This window comes from Megalobrama amblycephala, linkage group LG24 (genome assembly GCF_018812025.1).
Source record: "Megalobrama amblycephala isolate DHTTF-2021 linkage group LG24, ASM1881202v1, whole genome shotgun sequence".
NCBI classification, from domain to species: domain Eukaryota; kingdom Metazoa; phylum Chordata; class Actinopteri; order Cypriniformes; family Xenocyprididae; genus Megalobrama; species Megalobrama amblycephala.
Window position 1 is genome coordinate 4,543,033 of NC_063067.1, and position 24,121 is coordinate 4,567,153.

Here is a 24,121-nt window from a genome sequence, read left to right on the forward strand (position 1 = left end):
TTGTGATGGCTTCATTTCTGAAATGGTTCAGGTCCCCAAACTGTTCAAGTGTACCAAGGTTCATGAAAAAGTTTTTATTCATGTTCATGAGTTCCCAGGCTTCTTTCTTAAAATGCCAAGGTGGTAACATCAAAATACCTAAATAAACTGATCAGCGATTTAGGCTTAGTTGTATTTGCTAAGAAATATTAAAATCTCATTTGACACTTTTTCCCATAAATTTATAAATTTCTTACTTTATTACACCCACTGAATATTCCTGTGTTGTCTGTAAAAGCTTTTCTTTTTACAGTCTATGGTATAAGCACACCACCAGAGGAAGACTTCTGAAAAAACTGATTGAAAAGGTCAACTCCACACGACTCCCCCTTGTGGAATAATAGAACATTACAGAAAATAGGAAGACAGTATTCAAACTAGAGTGTATGTATGACAAAAAAGTTTTATATGTTGTTGAGTTGATAGATTCAGTATAATTCATTCATGGAGAAATGTGCGATAAAACGTCCCTTTAGTGAATTTAATAGTATGTGTAGAGCAATCCCTCTTTCATTAAAACAATTAATACAAAACACTCTTATATTCAAGGCTATTTGTTAAATTGTCCGAGATTTGGGGACAAAAAGTGGAAATGTATTTAAATGTAAATTATTTTACGATTTCAAAAGTAATTTTTTTAAGGCATCTTCAAATAATTATGAAAAATAACACTGTATTTCAAGGATGCATCTTTAAGAAAATGGTAAGATCTGCACATTTCCTTTTCTACTTTGTCAGTGACGCGCGGAGACAGATAATTGTATTTACACCGCAATAAATAAGTAGGCCTATCTGTTTCCACTAAAAATAGCCTATAAACATCCTAAAATATATGTTCAGCTTATCAGCAAAACTGCACAAATTTGAATGCGGTTTTGAATTTATGCAATTAAAATACTATTTAGCCAGTGAAAATGAGTAAAATAAAAGTATTTATAATTTTGTTTTTTATGGATATTTTGACATATTTATTCTAAAACATAACAAGGATATTGGATGTTTTTTATTTATTTATTTTTTTTTTTTATCAATGTAGTGTATTACACAAATGGCATTTATAGTCCATATCTAATATTTTCCAATGTCTTGAACCTTTGACGGTGTTAAACATGGTGTCACGTGGATGGGAATATGCATGGATATGCAGATGAAGTTATGCATAGTAAAACTAGGCGTTGTAAGCTCCATATATGGTGATTTCGGGGAGGAGATGCACGTACACACAATCTTCCCCTGACTGGGATTTATAAAGGGATTTGTGCACAGGTTCTGGCATTCATGGCTTTATAAATCTGAAAATTTTGATGCATACAATTTTAGGATGAAATCTACGGAAAGTTTTATAAATGAGGCCCCAGGACTCTTATCACACATGTGATGTTTGGGGCAGATCGGACAATGTATGCCTGATACAACAACTTCCTGTTCCGTGGCGAAACATCAGACTTTGTCGGTCCGCCACAGACACTGCCCTTGCTGTCCAGAATAAAGAAAACACATTTGTAAACGACTTTACTTGGACCCATTGTGAGAGCTGTCTCTTTAATACCGCATGGTTTATTTACATGTTGCTGCTGACTGGGCCGTCATTTCTGACAAACCCGTTGCACACCGTTTACATGTCGTTCATCCCGGAAACCGTAGCAAAACGTTGCGCACCGGTTTGAGCTTGAACGTGCTCCTCGATTTCTTGTTCAAGCAGCGTTCTTGACAAACTTTTATCTGAATAATTAAATTGAGGAAACTTTAATAGACGTTTAATTAATAAAAACATTGACGAGCGTAAAAACTTTTTTTTTCTAGATCAACCATACTTCATTAAAAAAGACGGGATCTTCATGCTGTCTGCTAATTTTATTTTAATATCGGTTTTACTCTGAAACACAGAACAAAATTAAGCTATTAAAGTTACAAGCAAAACTTTAACACATTACTAATGATTATAACAGTCACACCGCCAAACATACAAATTAAACATTCATACTCACACATAAATATATTTAGGTTAGTATAAATGTTTGTGTGCATTTTATGTAACCTGTAAAGCATACTGGTCACACTTAGCCTACTACATATCATTTTAGCAGATAGCTTTATCCAAAGTAATAAATGAGGTGCTTTACATTTTAAACTCTTTACCCTGCAAACCTCCTTCAATGTCAAAGTTCACAGCCTGCAACCTCTCATTAAAATATATTATGATCACACAGCAGCAGCAGCTCTTCTCTGAGATGAGGAGATCCTCACATGCTCAACCAGAAAGAAAACAGTGGCGATTCCCACCAGACCAGACAAAACCAGTCGAATCAGAGCTTCAGTGACGCCACAATGATCCAGACAATCTGAAAGAGAAGAGACTTATTTATAAACATCTTATGTCTTATGAAATGTCTTTGTGGAGTAATCTATACAGAGGTAATTGTGGCAGGAAGAGTGTTTTGTGGTAAATGTCATTCTCATACCTTTACATTGTTGGCAGATCTCGTTCATGTGAAGACTGACGCTCTTGTTGCTCACTGGATTTGCAGCCGTGCAGCTGTAGATCTCTGAATCATTATAATGAAGCTCTAATGGTAAACTGAGTTTGATGCTGAGATCAGGATTGCTGGTCTGATTCACCATTTCACCCCCTTTATACCACGAGATGAATACATCTCGATCATTTCTCACAGAGCAGAACACAGAGCAGAAATCTTCTACTGCTTGTGACTGATTCAAAGTACCTGGTAGAGATTTGTTGTGTATAAGTTACATTTCAATGTTAAAGTTCAGAAGGTCTTTAATCTCAGTATTTATGTCTTTAATGACTCCTAAATAAGCTCCCGCCCCTTTTGCCCAGCAATGATTTAGAGGTCAGGACCCCACAGGACAAGAGAGCAACTGAATAATCTGACTTTAAAAGACTCACCTGAAGATTGGTGCGCAGTAACCAATGAGTTGCACTCAATAGCAGGTACAGAGACAGGTGCTTTAGGACAAGAGGAAACATGTACATCTTTTAATAAGCCCATTTTCCAGAAACCTTGAGATTTATTCATTAAGTAACTTCCTTTATCTACAACATTATGGTATAAATGTAAGGTATAATAATGTGCAGCAGCTGTTTCTTACCATATACATTAACTTTGAACTTCTTCTCAGAGATGTGTAACGTGATGGTGAATGATACTTCATAAAGTCCAGAATCACTGGTACTGATTTTCCAAATGGTCAATGATCCGTTCTCTTGATCAAGATGCAATCTGCCAGCAAGTCTCTCTTCAAAACTGGTAAAAACTGTTCCATTATTAATCTGTGCTATACGGGTTGTTTGGTTGCCACTTTTAAAAAGCCACGTTGTCTCAGAGTCTCTCTTCAGTTGAGCTCCTGTATGTAGAGTCAGAACGTCTCCCTCCATCACTGTCTTTACCTCTTCCTGATTACCATTCACGCGATCTGAAACAATATAAATATGCATTAAATTTAGGTTGTATGTTGATGAATTGTGTTTGAAATCATTCATTTCTCATTCTTTAGAAGTCAAGACAAATAGAATTGTTAATTAAAGCACTTCTGACAACTCACTGCTGCAGAAATGCAAATATTCCCAGTTGAAATGGCAAGTAATTTGAAAAGATTAGTGTAATTTTAACTGCATGGGGGAAAAAATGCTAATAAGTTAACTACAGGGGATTAACTAACTAATACAGGGGGAAGAAACCTAGACATTTCATGTTTTTTTTTAACAGTAAAATACTGTTAAATGTACAGTTTTTAAAAGTTATGCACATTTGGGTTTCATGTTACATTTTCTTTTGTTTAAAGTGCCCCTATTATGCCTTTTTTAAGGTTCGTAATATTGTTTTGGGAGTCTCCTACAACAGGTTTTAATGCATGCAAGGTCAAAAAACACTTTTGTTTTCTCATAATATACATTTAATTTCACCTCAGTTCTCAATGTTTCATAAACAATTTGTTTGAAGCAGTTCAAAGAATCAGTCTCTCTAAACCCTCCTTTCCGTGAACCTACACAGCTCTGATTGGTCAGATGGCCCAGTCTTATGTCATTGGTCTACTGCATGCAACACGCGCCCATTGTCATAACTGAATGACAGCTATCAATTCAATTGACAGGCATGGCGGCCATCTTGGCTGAGGGTTCAGGCGTGGCGGCCATGACAGGACGAGACTTTGGAGTGGCGGCCATGACGGGACGGGACGAGACTCTGGAATGGCGGCCATGACGGGACGAGACTCTGGAACGGCGGCCATGACGGGACGAGATTCTGGAATGGCGGCCATGACGGGATGAGACTCTGGAATGGCGGCCATGACGGAATGAGACTCTGGAACGGCGGCCATGAAGGGACGAGACTGGTGACTTTCTCTCAATAGAACCGATGCTGTGATGGTTAAGCTGTGGCCTCTCTCAGTCAGGATCTTCATGAGGTAGTCAGTCAGGTCATGGCCAGTCTCACGTAGCCAGACCTTCAGACTGATGGCAGAAGGTCTGGACTCTATCACAGCTTTCACTGGACAAGGACTGCCCAAGAGGATATTTGACTCTCATGTAAAGCAACCAATCACAGTTTGTTTTGTTTTGTGTCATGTTTACAGGCGTGAAAATGTAAAGTCAATGTGCCTGCAATAACAGACCAGCGTGCATCTATAAATTATTCATACAAGAGCATTGTGCACGATTACTGCAACAACGGAGCCAGGAACTTCACATACTTTTGAAAATCCAGTGTTTAGTTGATCCTGGTAAGCGCTTGGAAACACGAAGGCTTTCTTTTTCCGTGAGGGGGTTTAGCATTGCGGCATTTGTTTCCAGGTGAACCGATAAAGAACGCGACACATGTCTCCCGGACATCCTGTAGAATTTAACTAACCAGATGACAACTTCGATACTCCTGAAGTGTTTCCAGTTAAGTGTACCATACGCATCAGACATTTAGCCAATGGTCCGTGGGTGTGACGACTGAGGCTGAGACTAGGTCATGGCCAGCCAAATCCAGATTTACTGCTGCTAGATCATTTATGGTCAGTCGTACTGTAACAGTTTCTGTACTAGTGTAATTCAGCTTTTGGAAAGAACTTCTTCATAATTCTTCACGTGGCTTCCTCTTTTACCACCATTATGGTTGTCAGTATGTTAAAGGTATGAAATAGATTTTAGTAGCAATGTGCGTTGTTGGATTTGCCGGTATAAATTGAAATTGTTTGTAAACATTTACATGTTTTATGTATTGTATAAGTATGAGGTTACATCTGCTTATTTGTACTTAAATGTTTTTTTTTTTTTTTTTATTTGTATCAGTGTGCAGAAAAGCGTGCCAAAACCACAAATTCTCACATGTTCTCAAGTTGTCATTATACATCATAATATACTGTAATTAACAAATTCCCCTCTCTCAAGATTGCATTCTCAGATATTATGTGGAGGAAATTATGACAGGTGGAAAAACACTGAAGTGGTAAACATGTTCCTAATATGGTAAAAGGACAGGGGCTTCAGCCTTGGAGATTAGAGATAAAGGTAAAGGGAAGCTTACACTCTGCGGCTATTTGTGTTTCTGTATGACTGTCTGACCTTTATTGCAAGACAAGACAATTGGATGCTTTTATCTTTTATGCTGTAAGACTCCTGTTGATTTTTGCCACAACAATTACATTATACAATTAGCATACACTTTTATCCAAATTAGCATACAAATAAGGAACATCACTATTTGTCATAAACTATAATATCCTACTAATAGTTACAAGTCAAAAGACAGTAAGAACAACTACATGACTACAACAACTACAAGCTTCATGACTTGCTTGAAAATCATGTATTAACTTTAAAGTATATTAGCAAACACTCCAGATGCAATTTCCAAACACGCACACACACACACACAGAATAGACAGGCACAGTATGTGACCTGTAAGGGTTAACAGTTTTTTAGTGATTTTTTGGCCTACTTCTGTCTTGTAGATTATTTCACTTCCTTGATTGTTTTCATTGTAGGTGAGATGTCCGCTAAACCAGACAGGAAATATTCATCACTGCTGCCCATACTCAGACCATAACCCCTTCCATTAAAATGATGCATACATACTTTTTTTTCCACTTTTGTTTTCATGGAACACCAAGAAGGACCTACTGTTTTTTCCCCACAAAGACTTAAGCCATTTGAATATAAAATTATTCGCAACAGTGTAGCCTACTCAAAATAATATTTACTTTACACCTTGTGGATTAATGGTACTGAACATTTCACACACTAACCTTCATGATTAAGGGAGCAGTGCTAGATTTACACTATGAAACTGTGGAACTGTGAACAGCAAGTTCTATTAAACATATTTACTGTAAAAATTGTTTGTCAAGGATATTTCGCATGGCCAAAAGTGAAAAAAACAACAACATAAAGGTCATAAAGTAACCAAACATATTAGCAGTAATATACATATTATATATATATATATATATATATATATATATATATATATATATATGCCAAATTTCCAGAATAGAAGACTACAAAAAAGTGCAAAAGAACTGCAAAGACCAACTACTGAATGTGTTTTAGCAAGAGAGCAACCACAGAGCACAATGAATTCAAATCTAATGAAAGAAAACAACAACAAAACAACAATATGAAATTTTAGATATCTTACCTTTAAGACTGATGAAAAACACAATCAAAACCCACATCCTGATAAATGTTCATCAGTTCGTGCCTTCTGTTGATGTCTCATCTGGAGCTCACTCGAGTAATATGAACATGTGACGACATCTCAGTGAGGATATTCAGTTTCATCAGGAAGTGACCATGAAATCAGTTTCACCAACTTGCACCAAAAGAATATATTTATTTGAAATCATGACATCTGCCATTTACAAAAGACACCTAAAAGTAAAACAGTCTCCAGGGTTCCCTCATGACAAATTAATTTTCACTTTTGGTTTTTGTTTATAACTAATATTTTGGAACTAATATTTTAGAACTAGAAAACTGCATTTTCACTCTGGAAATTATGACTTAAAGGGGCTCTGTGTAATTTTTTGACTGTACTAAAGCATAAAAATAGCATAATCTGTTTGCAGATATTTAAGAACAATGCTACAGCCAGTCATTCTCTTTTGAAAATGTCAGTTTTTGTGTGTCGGTCTGTGTGATCCACCCACTGCCAGTTTACCCAATTATATCAGTGTATAATTGTGTAGTGTAAAATGTATTTTACTCAGATTGAACTCATGGTTGTAGTGTCCGTGACGTCACCCATAGAGTTCTGAACAAATAACAATGGAAAATCAAAATGGGACTTCATACCTTTATAATGAAATAGAGATCGCGAGATGAATCCAATATGTGGCACTTGGGTAAAATATAATAATATCCAAGCAGTGCTGTCGGATTTTTATATCCTCCCGCCATTGTCATTGTAGTAAATCTCACAACCAAAACTTTTAGCCAATGCCACGATCCAACAACGTGTGTTCTGTTTCTTCCGCATACATGCACATCTACACAGACACACATCAGTCTCGAATATTATGCAGCAAGCCATATTTTATAATTTTATGAAATACTCGAGAGAAAACAGCACAAACGGCTGAGATGCCAAATTCAGCGGCTGCCTGGAATTAGCTGAGGTAATGTGACGGCTCACAGACAGCAGTGGCATCTACCTTAATTATGCAGAACTTTAAGGCTTAATATAATTTAAACGAATGAGGTATAAAAAAAATTCACCCCCCTCACAGTTGTCACGAAGGGCAAAATTAGCAGTATAGACCAAAACCACAATTTGAACCAACTTGTAAACATGTTTTTTTCTGCTATAAACTTGGCCAATTTAACATGGGACTCTATGAGTTTCTGCTCTCTTTTGAAGCCTGTCCCTAGCGGCCAGTTGATGAATCGCAGTTTAAGTCACTTCCGTATTGGCTTCACGAGAGACTGGGGGAGGTTGCCGCTTGATTGAACTCCGTCTGTTTGGCGCGCATGCGCGCGGCGGCGCTCGTTCACGGAAGTTTGTGCTTGCTGAAGACTGCAAAATGGAAATATTTTCTCGACTTTCTAACATTTACAGATGAAGAATATGTCTGTGAAATGTAAATTATGCACTGAGGAAATTATTGGATGTCACTTCAGCTTAAAAAAAAATATTAATAGAGGTATGTTTGTTTCCACCAATTGCTGCACAAGTTAAGGTTACATATGATGACGAAGGCACGTTAGTGCTAGCCCTCCTGGAACCCACAGAGAATACATTGCAGTGCCTGCAGTTTGAAAAAAAGTTTTTTGAATGGAAGTCTATGGGAGCACTCGGGGCAATTGACCCTTCGCAAAGACCCGCCCCCCTTAGTTACTGTTGACGCTGTCACGCCAAACGCAGTGAAAAATGCATCGCGGAGCAAAGAGGACACTGACAACATGTCAACAGACAAGACAGAGCAGGTTACTTATGATATTAAACAAAGTCCCAGCTTTAAAACTGTGTAGTTTTTTAAGAAATTCAAACAATAACAACCGTTTTGTGGCTCTTTAAAGGTCCTGTTTTTCGTGTTTTTTTGAAGCTTTGATTGTGTTTATAGTGTGCAATATAACATGTGTTCATGTTTCGCGTGTAAAAAAACACAGTATTTTTCACATAATTTACTTATCTGTATACCGCTGTTTCCACTGTCATAAAAACGGGCTGATGACTTCCTTGTTCTATGAAGTCCCTCCTTCAGAAATACGTAACGAGTTCTGATTGTGCCAGCGGTTCCTGTGTTGCGATTCGACAGCAGCTTAGCGAACCTTGCCCGGAAAGGTCACGCCTCTTACCATAACGTGGAGATGCACGCGCTCAGTGTTATTGTAAACATGTCTTTAATTTTACCCTATCAATTTGAGCCGGAATCAGACCCGGTGATTGGACTGCGGGATGAAAATAACAGCATTTCGACGACATGGCGACAAACACACTCTACAAACGCAACTCTTGTGTATTCCTGTGGGCGGAGGTTAGTCAAAAAACTGTTTTAGTGACGTCATTAATGAAGGAAGTAGACGGATGTAGTCCAAACTGGCCGTTCGATGTAGGCGACTTCTGTTAAATAAAATATCTCGCTTAGCTTTAAAATTTTACAGATTTTATTTATACTCTAACAACAACATTACACACTAACTAAAGTTTGAAACATGGGATCACGAAGAACGGGACCTTTAACATTAATCGCATATATATAACCTTTATAACATGAAGTTGATGTAAAAATACATTTAGGATCCAAACCATATTCTCAGTTGAGAATATACTGCTCAATTCGTTCTGATGTATTACACTGAATGACGACACTTGAAATTCACTCGTCAAATACATTGTCAAATGTACCGCATACACAGTTAACAGACATCAACGCAGATTAAACGACCACGTATGTAAATTGAAGATAACCATTCATTATATGGCACAATCATGTGTCATAATGAATATCATGGTTATCATATGCTCAGCCACACTCACAACTCTTAACAAAGTATCAAATAACAGTTTTCAGCATACGGCTCATTTATATTATATCAAACAATGTTTATACTCAGATCGACAGTATATTTTGTGCATTTGCAGTTACCTGGAAAGAAGTGTAAGAATTAAAGAAAGAATGCTGGTGTGATGGCTTCACATGTCTGCATTTGCTGCGAATGAACGAAGCATATCATGGGCGTGCACCACAAACCACCGTGCGATGACGTGATGCAAGTATGCCGAATGAAAATAATTAATTTACTAAATGAGCAGATGCTTTTACTGATGGAGAAAAACTGACTGTCGATGAGTTTCAAGAAGAATACTGACTGAAAACAACTTATTGACTGCTCGCTTGTAAGTCACTCTGAAACTGTACACTCAGTCAGTCCATTAGTGCAGGCGATGCGACTCTTCTAAGCTAGGAGTTGATCAATACAAACTGGTTTACAAACTTTCTTGTTTCATGGTTCTTCATATAATATTGTTCTGACATCCAAATAAAATTGCCTGACTTTGTTTTTATTAAAAAGATAGTTTCTCTTATTGTTAGGCAAGGGCTTAGATTTGGTTTCAACTTTGGGGGGGTTGAACGTTGGTATGGTTGTACTGTATTGGGGGGTTGTAACTGATGGATTTGAGTATTGGGGGGGTTACCTCCCCCCATCCCCCCCACAAACTACGCCCCTGATGTTAGGGGTTTACGAGACAGCATTAAAAGAAATTAAAAGCATTAAAAGCACTCAAAGAAAACCCATGTTTATTTTTGTTCGTACTAATGCAAATATTTTTATTAGGGGCCAAGCACCGAAGGTGTGGAGGCACCTATTGTATCTGTTGGCGTTCTTTTTATTTTTATTTTTGATTATTATTCTTCTTCTTCTTCCGCTCTGTAAGTCTATGGCAGCCCATAGAACCGTACGGTAAAAAGTTGTGAAATTTGGTACAGAGTTAGAGGACAGTCTGATCTGTGTCCCTAGCAATTTGGAGTCTGTAACTCAATCCCTCTAGCGCCACCAGCTGTCCAAAGTTGCGATCATGTTTATGTTAATAACTTTTGAACCGTAAGGGCTAGAAACAAAATTCTCCTTGGGTCAAGACAAATCGATGGCACCCTATGACGTCATTTTCCGTCATGAAAATTTTTCCGCCATTTTGAATTTTCTGAAAAACCTACTTTTTCGAACTCCTCCTAGGCCGTTACTCCGATTTTCACGAAAATTGAACCAGATCATCTTCAGACCATGCCGACAAAAAGTTATGGAATTCAAGTCGATTCCTCAAACCATCTTCGAAAAACACGTGAACGAATTGTACATAGTGCTTGCGAAAATAGACGTAAGGCTGTATCTCCGCAACACTTTATCGTATTCAGACCAAACTTGGTACATGTCATCACAAGCATGACCTAAGGCAACATGCAGCGTTTCGGCGCAGCGCCACCTACTGGTCCGGAGATATGAAAATTTGTTTTTTTTTGCTTATAACTTCTGATGTTTGTCAAAAAATCATAAATTCGTTGGATTCAGGGCATCATGCCGAGTCACATGATATCCAATTTTCCCATATCTGCCATTTTAGCCGTCGGCCATTTGGAATTTTGTGCTAAAATGCTGTATTTTACGAACGCATTAGCGTATTGTTACGAAACTCTGTATGGGTCATCAGCACAATGCACTGAAGGAGCCTGAGAAGTTTCAGACCAGAAGTTATAACAAAATTTACAAAAATGCTAATAACTTTTGACTATATTAACCGATTGCAATGAAACTGGTCTCAGTTGATTCCTTGGGTCATATCAAGAACACAGATATCAAATTTGCCATAGTCGGCTGAAATTCCTGTCCGACATATTATTTTTCTATAAAAACATACTTTTTTGAACTCCTCCTAGATCGTTGCTCCGATTTTCACCAAAATCGAACCGTATCATCTTCAGACCATGCCGACAAAAAGTTATGGATTTCAAGTCGATACGTCAAACCATTTATGTATACCGGAGCAATGAATTTGAGGCATGATGCAAAAACGACTCTTGAAGCTATATCTCTGCAATGCTTTGACATATTGACACCAAACTTTGCAAGTGTCATTGTCACCTCACTCTGACTACATCACATTAATTTGGTCACAGCGCCACCTATTGGTCGAAAGTGATGAACCAGTAAATCCTCATTTTTGATCATTTTTTAGCTCTTTTGCCTAAAATGATCTTAATAGGTCTTTCATTGCTCACTGTTGCAGTTAGTCTGATGCACCCAGCCATGTTGGCTGGCTTATTGTGCCGTTTTTGTGCTTGGCCCCATAATTGCTGCTTGCAGCTATATTTATTATTATTATTTATTTTATTTTTTTTTTTAACAAGAGACTCATTCTTGTGAAACTGATGTTAAATGGTGGCGTTCTCAGTGGAGGGATCAAATCTTTTGTTGTCATGCTTCTCACCAATCAGCAGGTGTCGCTATTCTATTATTGGTGAGTTTCTAATAAAAAAAATAATTTATTAAATGCACAAAACATTTTTCTTCTCTTAAACACAAATAACGAATTAAATACTATTTTACAATATTAGAAAAATAACATTAACCAGTTTTATATTAACTTTGGGACCTTAATCATCATATCACACATTAATGAGTTTAAAATTTTGCAACTCCAGGAGTAGAAAGGATTTATTGAATGAAATACTACAATCATTATTCAGAATTCATCAAATGCAATTGTCTGTTAGATTTGTGTGGGTCCCTCCTAACATGTTGGAGCTGATGGAAATGAAAAGATAAAGCAGCAAAAAGGGCTTTAAAGTGTAAGAAGAACAAGCACATACGTGTAAATATTAGTAAGTCAGAAGTTTTTACTAATTTTATTATTATTTCCTTCTTAACAGTTGGCTGTTTGTGTAGAATAGACAAAGACTATAGAATAACACAAGACGTGTCACTCGTATTGTTTTGAATGGGAGAAAGTGTAACGCGCAATATGGCGGAATAAGTCCCGCCTTCTAAATAAGAGGCAATCACCGATTGGTAAAGTCATCGCGTCACTTCAGCGGCTGTTAGAATCACCGGTTTCTATAGAAACAGTCAGACGCGCGCCTCCACAGAGATGCGCATTTAGGTCTGTGCATGCGCATTAGCTTGATCCAGCCTGAAATTTTTTGTTTTTTTTTGTCATGATTCGAGCGTTTAGAAACTAAATTTATGAGCCGGTTGTTGTTAGATTTCATTGGTGATTTCAAATATGAAATTTAATCGTAAGGTTGGCGAACAGTTTTAGAGAATTTGATGTTTCCCCATTCAAAGAGATTGCATGATGCCCAGGATGCCCGAGAGGCGTTTCAAAGATGGCCGCCGAGTGAAATGACTTGTCTTAAAGGGACTTTGGAATAGATCAGTTCACACTCCAGATAAGTCCACACTCCAACCGCCAATAAAAACATGTTTTTATTGGCGGTTGGAGTGTGGACTGATCTGGAGAAGTAGAAGATGATGATGAGAAGAAGGAAGAGGAAGAGGAGGATGATTCCTATCGACTCTTGTGGAAGTTGGGAATGGGAGTCAATTCTTAAAAACCCGGAATCGAACACGGATAGGGTGGATAGTATGCACATTGGGATGCAGGGTTGGTTTTTCTCCATTGACCGCCAGTCATTTTTACCAGGTTTGTAGTAGGATTTAATTTAGTAAGACAGTGATATTAAAAGACCAAATTCAATATACACCATATTGACTATGCATACTTCGTACAGGCAAACAAATGAACAGAATATTAATGCAACACGTTTCTCGTTAAGCATTTTTTCCATTAAAAACCATTATAAATAAAACGTGTTGCTTTCATATTCTGGGCTCATCTGCTTGCCTGTATATATTATGCATCATCAAAAAGGGTTAAACTGAATTTAATCTTTTAATATCACTCTTTAAGTAGGCTACATTAATGTGTTGATTCTTTAGCCTGGTGTCGGTTCACCCTCCGCATATGCGGCTTGATTAAATCAGCCATTTAATTCGAACGGTCTTTCTGCAGTTAATCTGTGTTTCAAATTAAATGATGCAACACAACTTTATTTAAAATAAAACCCAGATCAACAAATCCTTGATTAATGTTAAACTTTGCTTATTTTAAATCCTTATTGGTGCAAATAACCACACTATGTTTTTCACGTTAGCTTTTTAAAAAATCGTCCCGTTGTTTTTAGTGATTGAAATCTCTGCAGGTGCTGTAGATATATGGATGACTAATGGGCAAAACTTGCATCTGTTTACATATTTTTGCTTTTAAGATGGAAAACTGACAGGCTTGTTACAGGTGTGACAGGTGTGAAAGCACTCTTACTCCGCGACTTTCACACCTGCCTCATTTAGTTCGGTTGAATCGTACTAGAGTTTATTTCCCCATTTGGTGTGGTTCGTTTGGGCAGGTGTGAAAGCAGCAATCGTACTCGGGTGCACACCAAAGGCGGACCAAACAAGCGTACCGAGACCTGCTTGAAGAGGTGGTCTCGGTACATAACTGAAAACTATGAATAGTCAATACTATGACAATTTAAAGTTATATTTACCATTTCTTTTTATACTCGGAATCTAGAATTGCCTATAAAATTAGTTTCTTGGCGGAATTCGTAATGAATAATAATAAGAATTTGTTACGCAAATGGCAACAGAAATCCACTAACCACTAAATCGAGGGAGGGAGGCAGCGAGCGAGTGAGAGAGAGGGATGGAGGGAGGGAGGCAGTGAGAGAAAGAGAAAGAGGAAGTGGGCAAGAGAGGCAGCGAGTGATGGATCTGAGTGATTGGGCTGCTCATAGTGAGGATCGCTAGCTTTTGTGTCACCGAATTATGTTTGGGCTTTGACAAAAGATGATCACAGAAGCCTTGATCTTCATTGTCACAGGTAGGTGTGCAGTTCTGTGTTAACATCATATGCAATGGATCTGAAACCCGGTATTAAATGGGCCCCAGGGATAAATTATAAAAGACCGTAGTACCGATAATCTCCGACATTACCGCTGTTGTGTGCCACTCGACCCGTTACCGTTAAATTCGTTTACCTGGCGATCCATTACTGTCAAATGCGAAATCTTAGCCATTATGTGCTTGACTGGAGATCCGGCATCCTATGCACCGACCTCGCGACACGTTAAAGATTTTACCCCAGTTGTTTTACCCCACCAAACCGGTGTCCTTCTACCCTTCCAATAGGAAGGAGTTATTTCATCACCTTCTGCCTCTGGCTTCCAGTGTTCCTCCAACCCCTTAATGGAGTGGAGTTATCACCCACCATCTCCCTCAGATGGCGTGACACCAGCCATATCCAATGACCTGGTGTACCACACTCACGCCGCAGTGTGTGCGTAAACTCACTGTCTCACTTCCCAGTTCTCTCAACCTTTCCAACCAGATAGCCAGCCCTAACAGCCCTAAAATAATAAAACAGCTTCCTACCTTGTTTGTTGTTTAGCCAGGGATGTCAACCGAAGAATGATTGCTCGCATTCACTCCACCATTAACTGTAGGGGAATTTTACAGTTTACCAGATATGTTAAATCAGCCTTTTGAAGATTAACCTCGGTGGACTTGAACTTGAAAAATGGTGTGTATTTACGTCTTTGTGCATTTGAAACAACATTCCTTCTCATGTTCATTCATGTTTATTTGATGCTATAAATTAAGTAGTAGGAAAAGATGATCGGTTCACAAGCTGAGGCGCTACAGTGATTTGTTACGGCCATGGTCACAACACAATAAAGAGCCACAAAATGTCTTTTAATGTTCGAATTTCTTAAAAAATTACCTAATTTGAAAGCTGGGACTTTGTTTAATATCATAAGTTACCTGCTCTGTCTTGTCTGTTGACGTGTTGTCAGTGTCCACTATTGGTAAATGAACAACATCAGAACTGACATCTTTCTGACTTTATTTTTTCATGTTATTTAAAGTACATTATGTTAAATACTTAGATTGTTACAAGCTGGGGTGTGTATTCTGGCACAATATCGCTTATTGCACCGTAAAGTGTAGGCTACATTTACCCGCATGCACGTTTAACAGTAACTGATGGCTATCATATGGAAGTAACATGGAGTTCGCTAAAGTGTTTAGGCGTTCTTTACCATTAAAAACTTAATGATAATTTGGTGACAGGAAATGCTGTACAACAAAATGCTACACTTACTGCATTTTGTAGGCAGTAAAGTTGTCATGATCCCAGTTCTGTCATTTGTTTTGTATGGACTCTTGCACCACACTAACCACTGCACTTCACCCTGGACTACATTTCCCATCATCCATTGCATTGATTACACACACAGCTGTAGCCAGTCACACACCCTACATAAGCCATTTGGTGCTTCTCAATTCTTACTTGTGCATCCTTGTTTCCTTTCCTTGCGTCTTAGTTCCACCCCTCCAGGATGCAAGGGAAGGACGCAAGGAAAAGTAAAAACTCGGGGATGGAGGAATTGAATCAAGTGAAATGATATCCTCGCTCCCTTTAGTGTCACTTCAAAGCGTCATCAGCTGCGCTCGAGGGATCTGCCCGTATGTTGTTAAAGTTTGGTTATTTAAAAAAATATATATATATATTAATAAAACATGATGCCCCGTAGAAATATGTGAGATGTAAAGAGTATTTAAACTGCAAAATTAAAGCATTCATTTAAATTATTGTGACAGATATGAAGGGGAGGAGAATTTATGTGTGCATCACGTTTCTCGACAAGAAAGACTTCCGCAAAGGATGCACCTGTGTGTCCTCGCTCATAACTCCTCGGGAAGCTTCCTCACTCCTAGATCCTCACCTCCACGCGGTGCAGTTAGAGAATTGAGATAGCCTTTAAGATGGCTGAGCTCGATCGGTTTCCGGGTCATAGGATAGAGGACGGAGGAGCGAGGAAACGAGGACGGATATTGAGAAGCACCCAATGACTTCCTCTCTCTCATGACCGAGTACCTCAGAGATGACGTGTTTTTGTAGGCCAACCCGGAAGTTAGCGGTGCACGGGTTCCCTTGATCAAAAGCCTATGCATTTTTCTCATACACTGTAAATAACCATTTTTGTCACACAAAACCATGCCCTAACACACATTTTTGACTGACTTAAGTACTGTCCCACATTAGGCTAATCATACTGTCCCACTTTTCGAAATCACATTTCCTAAATTGTGACACTAGGAAATTTGATAAATATATCAAATATAATATTTTTTGATGGATTTTAGTGTAGTTATGCAATAATACGATGATTGTGTTTGTTGTTTAGTAAAATAGAAAACATAAGGCCAAATGATCTTACAAGTTTTTAAATGCAGTTTACAACGTTTTTATGAATTGTGACTCGAGGTTAAATCTAGCCTAAAGTTTAAGCTTTTTTTTCATGTTGCAAGATTTTATATTTTGCTTACAAATAAGCCTATGCCTGTTGTGGTTGCATGTGTTTGTAGTGAGGAATTCTGACTGTGCATTTAACTCTTTTCTATCTACATTACATAACATAGCCTATGAAAATAGTTGCTTAATGTCTGTATAATAAATGCATCAAAACTATCATATTGTATTATTTGTCTGATGATGTTCAGTCAATCCATCCATAACCAAGAGGATTATTAACTTTTAAGATTTTACTATTCTACATGAATCAATTGATTTTAGACTTTTATCATAGACTTGGGCCTTTTCATAGACCCTCTATTATTATCATCATCATCATCATAGATTTTGGCCTTTTCTCATAGACTTTTCAGTGTTAGGAAACACCAGATTTTTTAGATGACTTGCACTAAGAGCACAACAATTTATTTTATGAATGTGTTATCTCCATTTTCTCTTTTGATTTGATTGGGAGACATCCTGGGTTTTTTTTTTTTTTTAATGGTATTGTGTGTGGATTTAATGTTTTGGCTGCACATCGCAATTTGTCACAGAAGTCTGAAATGCAAAAAATGTCCCACATTAAGGCAATTCACCCTAATGTAAAGTAATGTTCATTTAACAAGGAAGATGTGTCAACGTTAAGAGTAGGCCTAATGCACATGAATTTACATTCATAAATAAATAAAAATGTGTCTCCTCATAGGCTACCAGAACAGCACTGCTAGCCACTCCTTTATAATGATATTTACCCACCGCAGAGTGCTGCTGTGGGGGAAGTGCATAATACAATTTGGCTTAAACATTAGACATGCTTAATATTAAGGGCTTTAAAAATAACTCGTAAGATTAAGATATAGTTAACACGTATGCCTATCGTTTAAAGCAGTTTGCTCCGTCTGATGTGCTGACAGATAGGCCTATTTACGCTGTTTAATGCGTTTATGATGTGGTGTTTTCCTCCGCGCATAACTTACATTTCACGGGTATATTCTCCATCTGTAAATGTTAGAAAGTCATACAAATATTTCCATTTTGCTGTCAGGAGTGGACGAGCCTTCTGCTAGCGAATCTCCTCTAAACTTCATAGACTTCCGTGAACGAGCGTCGCCGCGCGCATTCGCGCCAAACAGACAGAGCTCAGTAGAATGGGATCGCCATAATCCTGACTAAAATATACATTTTGATAAAATGTTTGTTGTTGAAGTTTAAATTCAAACCTACAAGTAAGTATATTTTACGATCGCAGCAACTAATAATATATAGCTAATTAGTCTGTGCTTTTGTTTTTATTAAAATTTTTAGTCTAGTGAATTTAACTTCCTCTTTAAAAAGCATTAAGCCTATTTTTATTTTTAGATTGTAATGTTACAATGTTAGAATGTAAAGTAAATTTCTCTTTTTTGCACATACTGTAGGGCTATTAGTGTGCCAGACTACATGGTTGCATTCCCTATTGCATTAAAAGTAAATAGATGTTTGTTTTTTTTTCTAAATCTAAATAGAAAGATTTCGAAAATACCGAGACATATACCGCATATCGCCATTTAGCCAAAAAATACTGAGATATGACTTTTTGGCCATATCGCCCAGCCCTACCTATTGTCGTTCAAGTAACGTTAGGCCTATCAATATATTTTAAGGTACTCTGATGATGCTGCATTAATATCTTTATTAAATAACTCCAGAACAGCACCCTCTGGGGGTAAATAAATTAGTTTAGTGTTGTGATCACAATGCTCTCTACATTAATATAAAAAAAACAGAGGAGATTGTATTTGGCCCTGCCTCTGACAGTCATACAACACATGTTATTATATACTATGAGAACATCAGACAGTAGGAGAATGATAGATACATGGATGCAAACTCCTCACCTTTAGGTGAGAATTTACCTTTTTGAGATCAAAATAGGTCACCTGAGATTTGTGTAGATCTGATGAGAAAGTGTTTTGGGGAGAAGGAGGGGACAGTCTTTGGACAGGGTCACTGTGAATGAAATCATGAAATCATGGGTCACCCACTTCAAAAAGAACATGAATCATCTTATCACAAAAACCTTATAAGGTTAGCTAATAATATGGTCTCTGAACCAAATCATGTGTTGTATAATGAATTTGTATTTTTGCCATTTTATCAACAGTATAAGCTTCCAAGATGGAAACAGACTAAAGCACTCTTTTGTACATCAAGCTGTATTGGAACTGAATAAAACTGTTGTGTAGTAATTTCTTTCTTTCCAAACAGTCTCTGTGCACGTTGCTGGGTCGAAGTTGGAGGCAACAAATGGTCAGGATTTTGCCATACCCTTCGGAATTGTTAAACTGAAGAGAGTTGAAGAAGTGAAAGTAATTTTTGAAGGAGAAGACCAGAAAAAATCTTTAATTGCAAGATACTGTTCCCATTTATACACTGTTCCGAGCTGTAAACTCAAGAAAACACATGGAGTCTCGCTGCAAGTTGAAGAAAGAAATGTGTCCTTGATTCTTCAAGATGTCAACATCTCCAGATCGGGACATTATAAATTACAAGCCTTCTGTGGAAAGGACGTGTGTGAGATCACTGTCACACTTGTGGTCAACAGTGAGTATGTTATAATATATCTGTTTGCCTGTACTGTACTAAAATCAATATTGAGAGAATATATTAAAGGATTAGTCCACTTTCAAATTAAATTTTCCTGATAATTTACTCACCCCCATGTCACCCAAGATGTTCATGTCTTTCTTTCTTCAGTCAAAAGGAAATGAAGGTTTTTGATAGTCTGGCTATCACCAGACCAAGCTCAATTTAAAATTGAACATTGGTCTGGGGAGTTTGCTATGTATTTCCTACTGCACAAGAGGCGTGATCAACGAGCATTATTCACACAATCCTTAAAACCAATCAGATCAACGATCCAGGTGACGTACTTTGCAGAGCGATGCGAAAACTCCAGACAGGTTTACCGTGTGTCTCAATCAGCTCCCTAGTTCAGTAGTCAGGGCACTGATCAGGGAATCAGCCACATTCACTTTCATGATATACTGATTCACGACCTAGGGAACTGATTGAGACGCAGGTTTAGTTTGTAGCATTGATCCACGGTTTGTAGAAGCAGCAATGGCATCGAGCGATTTTTGCTGGTTGTGCAAAAAAACATGAAAGTGATCGGTATTTACACCCACTCGAGCGATTTGTTTGCTAACTAAAGAAGTCATTCAGCATCGTCGAGAGTTTAAAAGGCGACTATGATGTTCTGGTTCAGTGTAAATGAACGCGGAATATAGCCGCCCTAAACTACGTCATTGTCATGACGACCAAAAAGAATTCCAGTCAGCTCAGGCGGCGCGAGATTCAAGAAGCAGGAGACGAAACATATAGAGCAAATAATAAAAATATTGTCTACCATCAAGGGGCATTGAAGTAAAAGAGTCCTGTACTCACATCGTGAAGCAAACCACCAAAATAACAGCAGAGAATCATTGTGTGTCATCAATCCCTGTTTGTAATCTTCCTATGAAGAGACTGTCGGATCAACGCTCTGCTACATTTCTCTCAGATAAGGTAAATGCTTCACACAATCGGCGTCACTGTGATTGTGCATTGTTATTTTGGGTGACGGTCGTGCGAGAGACGGGTAGATCAGATAGAGTTTGAAAGCTGCTTGCCGTCGCTTCTCTATCGTCATCGTGTTATACCCGCCAATAGCGAGCAAGGTGGATAAGCCAGTCTGTGATTGGTTCCTGCAAAAGTGTAACAGCGCAGCAGAAATGAATGCACGGGTTTCCAGACTGAGTTGCTGAGCTAAATCCAATTGCCGGCAGATCAGGCTGGGTTTACCCAGACTAGGTTTTTGATGAAAACATTCCAGTATTATTCTCCTTATAGTGGACTTCAATGGACTCCAAACGCTTGAAGGTCAAAATTTCAGTTTCAGTGCAGGAACGAATGCGGCGAAGGAGTCCACAGAAGTCCACTATAAGGAGAAAAATCCTGGAATGTTTTCATCACAAATTACAGACGTATCTGTAAAGCATGTGAACGCAATGGCCAATCAGATGTTTTGAGTTCAGATTTGGACTGACTTTGAACAATCAAAGATTAGAAAAGAGCAGAAGGTTGTCTGATAATTTGGCAGATAGTAACATTTGCTAAAGTAGGAAAGGTCAGTTGTTTTAAGGTTTTAGAGGATTATAAACTAAAAATCAAATTATCCTTAACTCTTTCTGTTCCTGTTCTTACAGGACCACCATTGTCCAATAGAGCACCACCTCACACCTCCATCTCCACCTCCTCTGAACTTCAAGGGTTATTAACAGCTGCAGCCATCATCATCATCATCACCATCATCATTTTTGCTTCTTCTGACCTTTTAATATCAGGGTTCGTACAGTCATGAAAAACCTGGAAAAGTCATGGAATTAGTCATAGCAATTTCCAGGCCTGAAAAAGTTTTGGAAAAATAAATAAACCCAGAAAGTTTTGTAAAAGTCATGGAAATTTGATTCAAAATATTAATAAAATAGAATATATGTTTAAGTGATAATATTGGTTAAACAAATTCGATCCATCCGACTGCAGCATTCTGTCAGATTCCCTTTTACAGCGTTGAGCATTGTAACCAATAACACACGATTCTGTTGAGCGTGATGGCCAATCAGAGGCGTTCAGATTAGTCATCGCTGAAAGTAAAAGTTTTGTTCAGTGCGCATGCTCTCTGACTGAAACTTGCGAATTCTCCAATCATAAACAACAAAGTGCAGGTTCGATGTAACAGATTCATGTCGCAGTGTCGTCAGCTTCCGTGATTTTAACGGGGGTGTTTGTGAGAGCGTTTAAATGAATACAACTGTTCCTGTTCCTGTTAAAGCTCTTTTTCTTTCTGAGCAAAACTTCTCACCTGAGCAAAATTGGATCAGACCTGTACTGCATACACAAAAATGCAGTCATGTAACTTTTAACTTTAATGTGCTATTTCTATGTGATTTGACCCTTACTTAGTGATAATAAATCATATATTTTTGAAAAGAAGCAGTTAATTCAGACGTCACTGTTCTGTGTCCATCATCTGTCACTTCCAACACTTAATCAAGTCACTCTTCTTTAAAACATGATGATGTTTTATTTCATGTCTTTGTGTTTGCTTTACCTCTTGTGTTGAGCTGTTTGGCTCCAGTTTTGCCAACTATTTTAAACGGAAAGTATAGCTAAAGTCTGCTTAAAGGGTCACTAAATTGTGAACACTGTTTGGTTCATGTCATTCTCTTTCCGTGAAACCTGGTTCTAACTCTATAGCGGTTGACCAGAGAACTGCTATTATTTCTCATTTACTAGAATAAAATCTAATGTCTTTCTCCAAACATTTTGCATCTGTCCCCTGTGTGCCTTTTTTTTCTGCACAGCAGAGACATCAGAAGTGACGTGTATCTTAGACTGAACATTGCTGAAATGTTTAAATTAAGCTTTGATTTCAGCACCTTTTTATTTGGTTTGCATAATGTCTTGTAATTGTGATTGTGTACTTGACACTAATCTCAGTTTTCTGTTGTTTTCTTTACAGATCCTGTGTTCTCAAAAAAAAAAAAAAAAGGCCTGGAAAACCCCCACAGTGATTGTGTAACAGTCTCCATGAACGGTTGAGGAGAAAATGCTGAAGCTCTGCCTACAGATACCGGAGTGTCTTAAAACACTAAATAACGTTACAAAATTTTTCAAACTGTCAGTCCTGTCAATCTGATATGTGTGCATATCTGATATTAGAACACGTAGTAAGTGTGAATGGCAAAAAAAAAAAAAAAAAATCACAAAAATCCATTTCAAGCTAATTTAATGTGGTTTGAAATGCTATTCTCATCTCTAGAAATCCATTTGTCTGACTGATCTGATTGATATTTAGGCAAAAAAAGCTACATGAAATACACTTTCTCACAGTATGTAAATCTTAAAGCTGCTGTCCGCAGTTTTTCCTCTTTGTTGCCATCTCTGTTTGAAACATGCGATTGCAGTCATATGCGGAAGTTATCTGTACGTGCGTTGTGCCTCGGCACAGTTCGTCACCGTGGATGAATCTAATGTTTGCTGTCAGTCACCGCACCGGTGTGGATACTGATCTTCAGAATCACAGATTCTACATCTTGAAAGTGTGACCAATATAAGAATTTTCACTGGAAAATATCATCTGAACAAGTAACATTTCTGCCACTTTTGTTCTGACCAACTGAGGGGAAAAGCATTAGGCCTACAATAAATCACACTGCCAATGATGATTAAATCTAACGATTGCTTAGCTCGGATCATGCCAAACCGTGAAAATTATTATTACTGTTATTAAATTGTAAATGTTTACAACATCAGCATTGCATGACTGTGTATTTAGTGTGTATTAGTGTTACCTGTAGATTTCAATTTCTGTATCCACTCCACAGTCCAAGTCTTTTGCTTTTTGGCTACGGGTGAATCTCCAGTTGATCACTGATGATTGTCATTTGGATCTTTCTGGATTACAATCCGCCATCAAAATGATAAGTTTAATTATTTCAGCTGCTGTGAGAACAAGTTATAAATGTGCCGCTACCGGCAGCTTCCTCATGATAACCGATTAGCCTGGGACTCCTTCCTTTGTTTACGGACGTGACGTAACGACACACAGAGGAACTGCTGCATGCTTGAATTTCCCGCGGAAATCCGCCATGTCGCTCTTATTATAAAACATTATTACAAGCTTACCGTTGTGAATCGAGACAAGATAATTAGATAGTTTTGAACACTGGCTGGTTATGTACTTGTTCAAAAGTTGATTTTGGATCATTTTTAACCAAAAAAAGTTGCGGACTGCAGCTTTAAACATCTAATGTCTTTGTCAGGACAACATCTGTATTTGAACACTCCTCCAAGAAGCTGGAGTTGTTTTTTAGCCACTTACACCAATGCAGGTATTCCAGAAAATGAAAGACAATCATTAGATCAATGTTCTCAAAACTGGTGCTTCAAGTTCAATACCGAGTCAATCACAAAAGCCTTTGAATTTCAAGCTTTTATATGCAAACCAACTGGTCACTTTACAAGCAAAACAAAAATAATGACTTTATTGAACAATCTGTTCTCTTCCCTGTCAGACTCCTATGCTGTTGGCGCAGTGAACGCAGTGCAGAGCTTCCAGGCTCTGGACACCGGCTCATTATTGGCTGACACAGGAGCCGGATAATAATGAGTTGCATTCTGACGTAAACACAGG

At 38.0% G+C, this 24,121-nt stretch overlaps 1 protein-coding gene and 1 long non-coding RNA gene across 2 annotated transcripts; one reads left to right on the top strand and one right to left on the bottom strand.

Annotated features, from left to right (window-relative positions):
- Positions 1 to 1,723: 1,723 nt before the first annotated feature.
- Positions 1,724 to 7,301, bottom strand: LOC125260452 (CD48 antigen-like). The gene is made up of 5 exons (XM_048178833.1): positions 6,688 to 7,301; positions 3,151 to 3,474; positions 2,948 to 3,007; positions 2,502 to 2,762; positions 1,724 to 2,381 (listed from the first exon to the last, which is right to left on the bottom strand). Exons 1-5 carry the CDS (start codon positions 6,722 to 6,724, stop codon positions 2,242 to 2,244), a joined length of 822 nt encoding a protein of 273 aa, XP_048034790.1. The 5' UTR covers positions 6,725 to 7,301; the 3' UTR covers positions 1,724 to 2,241.
- LOC125260453 lies at positions 3,484 to 21,264 on the top strand. Its single transcript, XR_007183047.1, has 3 exons — positions 3,484 to 5,557; positions 19,153 to 19,488; positions 21,132 to 21,264. It is a non-coding gene; the product is annotated as an uncharacterized LOC125260453 (long non-coding RNA).
- The last annotated feature ends 2,857 nt before the right edge of the window (positions 21,265 to 24,121 follow it).